This window comes from Nicotiana tabacum, chromosome 7, assembly GCF_000715075.1.
Source record: "Nicotiana tabacum cultivar K326 chromosome 7, ASM71507v2, whole genome shotgun sequence".
Lineage (NCBI taxonomy): Eukaryota > Viridiplantae > Streptophyta > Magnoliopsida > Solanales > Solanaceae > Nicotiana > Nicotiana tabacum.
Window position 1 is genome coordinate 138,193,889 of NC_134086.1, and position 10,494 is coordinate 138,204,382.

Below are 10,494 nucleotides of genomic sequence, written 5' to 3' on the forward strand. Positions count from 1 at the left end.
GCGTAACAACCATCCAAACAAGCTGTAAATAACTAATATTTTACAAAAAATAATGTAATACAATATTAAAAAAATATAGGGAGCTACCATTTATTGGAATAAATATAAAAGGAATGAAAAATGATAATGGCAAATTCTATTGAGTATCTTTTGTCTTATGTTACCTCCTTGATGCTTCAACTTAGTATTTTTAGCAATTTAACTTCTAATACTATATTATAATAAATTTTGCTCTATTTTTTTATTTCTTTCACGGCAAATGATCTTCTTATGTAAATAAATTTATGTAACTTAAGTGTTTTATCATCTTGGAAAATAATTTTACTTATATAATAATTTTGAAACAAAATTAAATTGGATTTTTTGCTGATTTATTAATTCAAGTTCTTAATAATTTGTTGAGATTTTATTTTTTTTATGATAGTATAAAAGATATAAATTATTTTTGAACTTTTGTCCTACTCGAACAATATAGTATTCTCTTTATTAATTTGTGTATATTTAATAATTCGAATAAATATTTAATTAGGTACAAAATCTTTTGCTTTAGTAATAACAGTATATTGAAACATCTTGTTAGAATTATAGGTTCTCTAATAAGAAGTATGAATGTGAACATATTTTCATGGAAATTGTCGTGCGGATATATAAGGAAAAGAAACTTAATATTATACTCTTACTTCTCCTAAACAAAATGTCTATTTTAAAGTTCATAATATTAGGATTTCTTACTTAATTCTAGTTGATTTAATATTCAAAATTTTGGTTAATTTTAATATCCTAAATATTAAAAAAATAAATAAATTATGATATTGTCTAATGTAAAGTTTATTTATAAAGGGTAAAAAAGGCGAACGACATTTTGGTAAGGGTCATCGTGATTTTAATATAGTATATATATATAGATAGTATTTCAAGCTATAACAAGTACTCCTTTAAAAAAAGCAATACATCTATATTTAAACCTCTCTATAATAGTATCGTTTGTTCCGATATTTTTTGGCTTTTATGGGGAATGAATGTTATGCACTTACAACATCATTTGATGTTTTTTTGCTATTATAGATAAAAATTAATTATTTTTCCTTTTCTACTATACATACGAAAGATAAAAAAATTATTCAAATTTAAAATCGCAAAAAGATATACATATTTCACTAATTAAATATTAAAAATTAATATATTGTTAATAGTTTTATAACTAAACATATAAAGATTTAAATTATAAGACACACATTTTAAAGCTACTTAAAAAATAAATTCTTACAAGATTGATAAAAGAATTTTGTAATTGTAGCTTGTTTCATATGTTCCATACTCTTACTAATGATATAATGCTTGAATTGACGAAGATTTGTGTCCAAACTTTCAACAAAAGGATATCCGATAACTTTCCCTGAAAGGCAATCGAAGAGCGCAACAAGTGAATCTTATATCTAAATATTTTTGGGTACTTGTCCAACCAAAACTATATCATGTGCAAACCTTAAATCTTATGTTACATGCAAGATGGAATCTTTGTTCAATTAAAAAAAGTTTGTGTGCAAAAATTTAGAATTATTATTAGTAATCTTAAAGATTCTATATGACTATTATAGAGATAGAGGCGGACCCAGGATTTGAGAATAACGGGGGCACCATAAAAAAATTTGTAGCAGGCGAGTTTAAAACCCACGTCTTGTGGCAAGGAGCAAGGCTTATTCTTAGAAGCAGACCATTACTGCAGGCATAATTTTGTTAATGAGGGTGCCAAGAAAAATATTTAAGGGATCCCCAACGTATAAATAACTATATATATACAGAGTTTTTGCCAAAATTAACGGGTTCACGTGACCCCTCAAGCATGACTGTAGGTCCGCCTCTGTATAAAAGGGTAATTTTATGCTATAAATATGGTTATTGTTGTTATAGATAAAAAATTGTTATAAAATGATAAAATATAACTTAAAAAATCAGTTTCGAAGAAAATTTGGCTTTTATAATAAATAACTGTTATATAAAAATATTGCTATAGAAGGGTCATTACAGTATTTAAAAAGCTTTTACCAAGAATTTAAGTTTATACGCAGTTTTTACATTATACGCGAAAGATTAAATTTACAACAAAATATACACACCCGCAATTGCTACGTTTCATAATTCTATTTATGGATAAAAACATTGTACGAAAATTATGCCAGTTTAACGTTTCCTCATTGTACCCCAAAAAAAAAAAAAAAAAAAAAACGTTTCCTCATTTCATAGGCTCAAAATTCAGTGAGTCCCCACAATCTTGATCCACAGTGAAAAGTGAAAACGACCACCAGCTTAAGAGATGAGGTTCTCTCGTTCAGACCCCGACCCCAACGCGTTGGTCTAAAATTCACCATTCTTTCTCCTTCCCTTGGGCCACCCCCTAGATTCCCTTCTTCTGGCTTTCGTTGCACACGCTTCTCTTTCACCCCGCAAAAAATTATCTCATTCAAACAAACTCTGAACCAACACAAACTTCTCTCTTAATTATTCCCCTGTAATTCAAAAAATTAGCTCAATCATGGCCACTGTTCCATTCTTGGTTGAGTCAAACCTCAAATGGAACCCTTTGTTTTATACTCCAAATCCAATACAATATACCCGTTTCCTCCATTACCAAAAGCTTACACCCTCAAGAATCTCAAAACCCTCCAAGCTGACCGTCAAATGCTTCTTGACGAACCATAAAAATGGGAACTTTAATGATAAAAACGGGTTAGAAGTGAAAAACGAAGAAACCCCATTTGATAAAGTTGTTAAAACTGTAATGAAAGCCCTCAAAGCATTGCAGAAGCCAGCTGTAGCGGCTGTGTTGGTGGGGTTGTTATTGATGTATGATCCAAATTCAGCATTGGCTGCTTCTGGTGGGAGAATTGGTGGCAAATCATTCTCTTCTTCGCGGGGTTCTTCATCTTCGTCGAGGGGGTATTCTACGAGGAGAGCAGATCCTAGTTTTTCGTATTCAGTTCCCTATTATGCGCCTTCTCCTTTTGGGTTTGGTGGGGGTGGTGGGGTTTATGTTGGCCCAGCTGTTGGTTTTGGGTTTGGGTCCAGTGCCTTTCTTATCATGATGGGTTTTGCTGCTTTTGTTTTGGTTTCTGGGTTTCTCTCTGATCGGTCTGAAGGGGGCAGTGTGCTTACTGCTACTGACAAAACTAGTGTTCTCAAGCTTCAGGTAATCAACTGAACTGATTACATAAAAAGCATTATTGTCTTCATGATTAATATTAGTAGTGCTTATTGTAGAAGACCACAAATTTAATGTAGAAGTGTTGAAAAACATTATTGTTCATAGGTTACTTTAAGATTTGCTTTCCTTTGGTTGGTTATAGTTATAGTGAGGTTATTAAGTATAGTAATTATTCTTGCCTAGTTTAGTGGTGAAAAGTTGTTTGCGTTAGTTCTTGAAATTTGGGTGATTGGTCCGTTTACTTGTATGTGCAATGACTTTGTTCGCGGAACAAGTTGAATTGGGATGGTCACTATGGTGAAGTTGTTTTCAGCTTTTGGATGCTCTTGAATTCCTTTGGAGAAATTTTAGATTAGTGATAGGTGTAACTCTGCACTGGGAAGGTTATTGGTAACAGCAATAATGACAATAATGATGTAATGCTATAGCCAATGAGTAAGAAGGTATATCTGCATTTGTTGCTGGGATGCCCATGTTTCCCATATTTAAAGTTTTGAGGCGTTGAGACCCTCCCATTTATTTAGTCGTGCGCTTTCTCTCCTGTTCTCCCAGATATCATTTTCAGATAGCGTAAAGTAAATCCACAGGGCTGCCGGATGTATCATCTCTGCTTGGACCTGATTTTGGTGCACCTAGTTTTTGATACGTCTGCATGTACTTGAATATACATCTGGCTGTTTCCCTTTCTTAGTCGTGCGCTTTGTCTCCTGTTCTCTCAAATATCATTTTCAGATAGCGTAAAGTAAATCCACAGGGATGCCGGATGTATCATCTCTGCTTGGACCTGATTTTGGTGCACCTAGTCTTTGATACGTCTGCATGTACTTGAATATACATCTGGCTGTTTCCCTTTCTTGAATGTTGTGAGTAATTCTATAATAGATAATCAGTTCTAAATAGAGTTCAATAGAATTGTTTGCGTCCATCTGTCTAAATTTTTAATGTTGCGTATTAGGTAGAGATGCTTTGGCTTTATGTAAGGCCTACAATTATCAAATTACCTTAACAGAAACCTTTTTGCTGAAGTGCATACAACTGAAACTATGGTGGCGTATGATTAGCTGCTCCACCGCCATTCTCAGACAATATTCCTAGAATTTGCTTGTGCATGCTGCATCTGAAGAAGTTCTCTAGTTTCGAACTGTTGATACTTCTCGCCCTCCATATTTCAACCAATAAGTAGATGACTAGATGCTACTTTGAAAGTAATGTCTGATAACCAAAAATACATGGATGACTCTACTCTGCTTTTTATGTTCTGATAATGGTACTGGTGATGGTCAACTAGTTTGTGCTCGTAGTGTTGAATTTTTTTAAATCTAGAATGAACCATCTTAGAAAGGTACTTTATGTAGCCCTTCTATGTTTTATCTTCACGTGGTCATGCTATCTATTGTTCCTTGCTACAATTCTTCCTCCTGCTCATGGCTGCTGTTGACACACTAAATATCAAACTGCGCATAAGTGATTCCTGGAAATTGTGTGTTTGATTTGTGCATTCTGGCATGAAGTGTGAAGTTGTCAGGCCATTATCTTCACTTCCACTTGCTAGAATGCTCTCAATTGAATTAAGTCTTTTGAATGGCCTCCTCTCCTTTCCCTTCTAATGGGTAGATGAAAAGAACAAACTTTGGGGGTAAGCATAATTTTAATGTAGGACACTTAAACTTTAGTATCGATTAAGGGAAAAAACTGCATTCAAGGTTGACATTTCCCAGATGGTTTCTAAAGGTTTGGGTGCGCAGAAGTGATAGACCAACAGCCAGGGATGCATTACCTGGTTTAGTGTATCCACTTTTATATTCCTCAGACATTGCTTATGATGAACTTGATATCTAAGGTTCTTGTATGTTGAGCTCTTGTAATAGTGCTCTGCTGTTGCCATTTTCTGAAATTTTGTTTGCCTTGCATTTGCATTGTGCTTAGACTTTGTTTTCTAGTGTTTAACTGCCTTTTCTCTTCTTTTTTTTTTCCTGAAGGTTGGGTTGTTGGGCTTGGGTAGATCACTCCAAAAGGATCTCAACCGGATTGCAGAAGTAGCAGATACATCCACATCAGAGGGTTTAAGCTATGTGTTGACAGGTAAAAATTGTTTGAGCAGATCATTTAAACTATAGTTTGTGTGCAAATATAGGAATGATGATTAGTTCCCTTCTTTGTGGTAATAACGTTCTATATTAAAAAAATATTATTGAAGAAAGTTGTCTGACGTGTTTTCTCCCCCTTCCTCAACTCACCCCAGACCAAAAGGGATAAAAGAGAAGAAACGACTATTACAAAAATTATGCCTCAATTTCGAACTAGTTGGGCTTGCTAAATGAATCCCTGTACCCACTCCAAACCGTTTGGGGCTATTCCATCTCAATACTTGATAATATGTTTTTAAAGACAAATTAGAGGTTCAAAAATAGGGATTCTGTTAGTCTCACATTATATCTATACTGACATACAAGTCTCTAGTCAAATTAGACCTAGTGGAAGAGACTATTACAAAAATTATGTCTGAGGAATATAACAGTGGATAAGAGAGAAGTCTTTAGTCAAATTAAAAAGATCCTTCGCAAAATCAGACCTAATGGAAGAGTCTACCACTTATTTGGATACTTGTTCTCATTGTGTTTTGTACTTTGTTAAGTCTGCATTAGTTTCAAGAGATTGTATGTTTTTGGGAGAACTTCCTTCTATGTAAATTTAGGTCTACTTGACCCTTTTCTAACACCTTCAATCATCCTAATTTCACACCTATATCCAGATATCTTGAATATAGACCCTTTTTGACATTACAAAACCATCTCGAGTGATTGTCTGTGATCGTATTCTCTATGTGTTCTACTCGAACCTTCTTGATTTGTAATTATTTATAGTCTTGCCCAACCTTGTTTATGAGTACACATCTATCTCAAAATTCGTATTTTTACAACACTCATCTTGTGGATATATTAGGACATAGAGGTCCAACATTCACTTACATATAACATTCTTGGTTTTCCTACCGTTATATAGAACTTACGTTTTAATTTTGATTAGTATCCTCTCATCGCATGATACTCTCGTGACACTTCTCCTTTTGAGTCATACTATCTCAAGTTTTCATATCATATCTTCATTTATTGTGTCATTCTTCTGAAGAACTAAAGCATAGATCTCTGAACTGTTTGTACTTTGTATTGAGGCGGTAATCCCGTCTGATCTCACTTCAGCTTCATTCTTCTTAGGGGGGCTAAACTTGTTATGTGTATATTCTGTCTAACTTCTCCTTATCCTTAGATCCTTACTCTATAGAGCATAACTCAAACTTTTGGGTGACTCTTTTATTGGATTCGTCGATTAACACAATATCGTTTGCAGATAGCATGAATAAGGAATTCAATCTTGAATACTATTGATTAAATCCATAATTGTGGTGGTGTAAGCTCACGGTTAAGGAGTACATAGATTTCCTCCCGTGGTTCTCTCACACTTGTAATGGTTCCTTCATACATATCGTTTGTAATATTTATATGTTAGATACAGTTTCTTCCTGTCCTATCATCCACCAAAAAGAGAAAGAGCCTTTATCTTTCCGGGAATCCTGGACTTTATAATCCACTATTAAAGGGGTAGTAGATTATTTGAGTAAGTACCTTCCCTACATTGGATTTCTCGGTATCTTCATTCCAATTCCTTAGTAGGTCAAGAAAATAGTCACTTTTCTTTCTCCTTTTCTCCCTTCAAGATTTAATCTGATGGTGTTACAACCATAGGAATTAGTTGAAAATTTTGGCTTCAATCCTTTTCTTTCTTGTTGAAACTGCTTACACCTTCTAATCTAAGACTAGAAATTCGGTTTTTCTATTCATGTCCTGTGGGTTTTCTTATTTCTTACATAAGCTGATTGATTTAGGGTTTTCCTTGTTGCAGAGACAACATTAGCATTGCTTCGACACCCTGATTATTGCATCTCAGCTTATTCATCTGTGAGTAAATGCAATACTTCCTCTATGTTGCTTTCTGGTGTGTGATTATGTGGTTTTAAACTGCGGTAGTGGCAAACAATGAATTTTTGTCCTTTTTTTGCTTTGCAATAGCATCAGTTCTTTTTGTTCTTTTCTCATTTTTGCTCCGGAAATGATCGCGTCACACTTGAATTATATGATAATTTTAATTTTTAAATCAGCTAAAATTCATTAGACTGGTTTTAATGTGAAGTTTGGGAACTCTGATTGACATCAGTTTACCTTTTCATTTCTGTACTCTCTCCATTTAAAAAATAAACGAACTGGTTCTAAGTACAATGGTTGAGTTATAGGTCTCAATTCTGACACCAACTCTTAATTTTTGAAAGATGAAATTTCTTATTTAGAAACTATAGAAAAAGTACTTTATGGAAAAAATTGTTATTTAATAAAATGCTTGACTCATATAATAATGGTGTCATGCATTCCCATTTCAAAAAATAAATAAAATATTATGATGAAGATGAAAATTTGATATCTTGAATGAGCTCCTAATTATTTCATTTACACAGAAGTAGATGGGTATCCATCTCTTGCATCTTTGAGAAACCTTGTAATCATGGTTGCGTCCTAGTTTCATCATATTGGTGCTTGTTTCTTCAGAATATCCTTCTGCTGAGTACATATGTGATACATTTATCAGAATGTCATGATACTTGAATCCCTCTCATTGCAATATCTTGTTTTTGTTGCATAACTAGTGAAAAAGAATCATAATCCTTATATGAACAAGCTTTTATCACGCCCAAGACTTCTTATTTTTAGTGCATATATGCTGCTATGATTACCTATGCATCAGCCATGCAAGATAAAAAGATGCAAGAAAGAAAACCTAATACCTTAATGTTATAGTCCCCCTTTCTGCCAAATACAAATGTCATGAGGTAACTACTGTATGAGTCATTTTAAGATCTTGTATTTCCTTTGACTTCCGGACTACACATATGTTGAACTATATAGGTTCTGGTCCAAGCATCAGCAATTATCAAGTACCTTGACAGAACAATCATAGAACTGCTCTCTTCATCAAAACAATTATAGAACTGCTCTGCCCTGCTGCACCAGCATCTGAAAGAATTAGGAGGAAATTTATAATGACCAAAGCATAAACTTTTGGTCCTCTCTGTTGATAATAATCATGATTGGCGAAGGTTTTTGCTGTCTTGAGGGATCATAGTTCTTTCTCGGTATTTAGTTGACAATCCCTGTTATTAATCTGATCTCTAGATCAGTGTTTTTCTTCAGCTAGGCTGACCCTTCTCGTTCCTTTTAGATATTTGGAGCTAGTTTTTTTTATCGTTAATATTTGGAGCTAGTATTTGTAAAATTGTGTCTGTTTTTGTAAACATAAAGGGGGATAAAGTTGCTTTATCTTAAATTTTATAGATCAGAACTGATTGTTTTTCTATAATTTGGGGAATATTGGTAATACTAGTAGGAATTAATTTTTTTATGATCTTTATTTTTGGGGCCAAACACAATATGTTAGGTGGGTTTTCAGTCTGTTAAGTTTCTTAAATTTATTTTTGGGTTGTTTGTTGTCTCTCTCATTATCGCATTTTCACACCAATGCATATCAGGAAGCTCTCCGAAATTTTGTCATTCTGCTGAGTATATTTGTTGTGCCTACCATGTAGGTTGATGTCAAGAGGAGCATGGAAGAAGGGGAGAATCGATTCAATCAACTTTCCATTGAGGAGCGTGGTAAATTTGATGAAGAGACACTTGTGAATGTGAACAACATTAAAAGGAAAAGTTCTACGAGCCAGAGGGCAAATGGATTTAGCAATGAATACATAGTGGTAAGTATGACCTTGTATAGCCTTTCTCTTTTAATTTTTGTTGGTATTTTTGGGGCCAAATTGTGGAAAACGGGAAGGCCTGCTTTGACTTATGTGGCTTTCCTTAGTTCCATTTTGGAAGGATTTTTCTAAATGTCAGACCTTATCCCTTAAAAGAACTTTTTAAATATCGGAAGGTCTTATCTTAGTGCTGTTGTTGGTATTAGGACTAAGGCTCAAGTTTCGAGAGCCCTGGAGAATAAAATAAGTTAGAGTATGAAAAAGTGTGCTATATGATTCTCCGTATAGGCATTTCTGAATTGATTCTGATGCCCTTTCCCAGAAGATAAAACTGAGAGCTCCGCATCTGATGTGAAAGACAAATGTCTACCTTCAATATTTTCAAGAGGATCTATGCACTGTAATGGATTTATTGTTCTATTTAATTGCTGTTTTCGTTACTATATCGTTATCATTTTCTTCTGGAGTCAAATTTACTCCATTGGGTTTATATGCTAATGAGCCATCTTTAGTTGAACGCATCTAATGTTTTCTTTCCATGATCATTCAATTTTTTCTGCGTATATGCAATTTCAGGTTACAATCTTGGTAGCTGCTGAAGGCGTTTATAAATTGCCTACTATTAATGGAAGTGGAGAATTGAAAGAAGCTTTGCAAAAGATTGCATCTATTCCTTCCAGTAGAACACTAGTAAGCAAACGAAATGGTCATCAAGAAGCAACAAGTTTTCTGCTACTTCTAATTTTTCATTTTGTGATATTTACTTGTTGCAGGCAGTTGAGATTTTATGGACCCCACAGAACGAAAATGACACGTTATCAGAACGAGAACTCCTTGAGGATTACCCTCTCTTGCGGCCTCTGTAAGAAAACTGGGATTTCATGCTTTTCTTTTACTTTCTAAAGATCATATAGGCTGCTCTCAACCACTTTTTGTTATCTTCATGTATATAGCTCGTAGAGCATCGATAATACTTGTGTAAGAATGAGACCAAATTTTCCTAATTGTACTAGTAAAATTGTTTATATAAAATGACCAGATTCTCCTTAAGTTACTCAGCAATCACTACTTCTACACTCCACCACTAAAACTCTTCTCCACCCCTCAAAAGAAAAGAGAAGCCAAGTGAAATAACATGTCCTTTCAGGATTTTAAAGGTGATATAGTGGCACTGTGGAGTTGCACTTGATCAGCATTTACCTTTAGCATATTTTGTTAATTAAATATGGAAGACATAGAAGGGGAGTCTTGGAGCAACGGTAAAGTTGTCTCTGTGTGACTTATAGGTCACGGGTTCGAGCTGTGGAATCAGCCATTGATGCAAAGCATCAGGGTAGGCTTCTACATCACACCCTTTGAGGTGCAGCCCTTCCCCGGACCCTGCGTGAATGCGGGATGCTTCGTGCACCGGACTGCCTGCTTGACATAAGAATTATCTCATTGTTTGACCTTTATGAAATTTCAGTTTTTTCGGTTTTGAACTATGAATCTTCAC

At 34.3% G+C, this 10,494-nt stretch overlaps 1 protein-coding gene across 1 annotated transcript; it reads left to right on the plus strand.

Moving 5' to 3' along the window:
* The first annotated feature begins 2,337 nt into the window (after positions 1-2,337).
* On the plus strand, positions 2,338-10,049 carry LOC107792708 (FLUCTUATING-LIGHT-ACCLIMATION protein 1, chloroplastic). Its single transcript, XM_016614943.2, has 6 exons — positions 2,338-3,187; positions 5,182-5,284; positions 7,103-7,158; positions 8,835-8,999; positions 9,576-9,689; positions 9,773-10,049. The coding sequence occupies exons 1-6, from the start codon at positions 2,534-2,536 to the stop codon at positions 9,863-9,865; spliced, it is 1,185 nt and encodes a 394-aa protein (XP_016470429.1). The 5' UTR covers positions 2,338-2,533; the 3' UTR covers positions 9,866-10,049.
* The last annotated feature ends 445 nt before the right edge of the window (positions 10,050-10,494 follow it).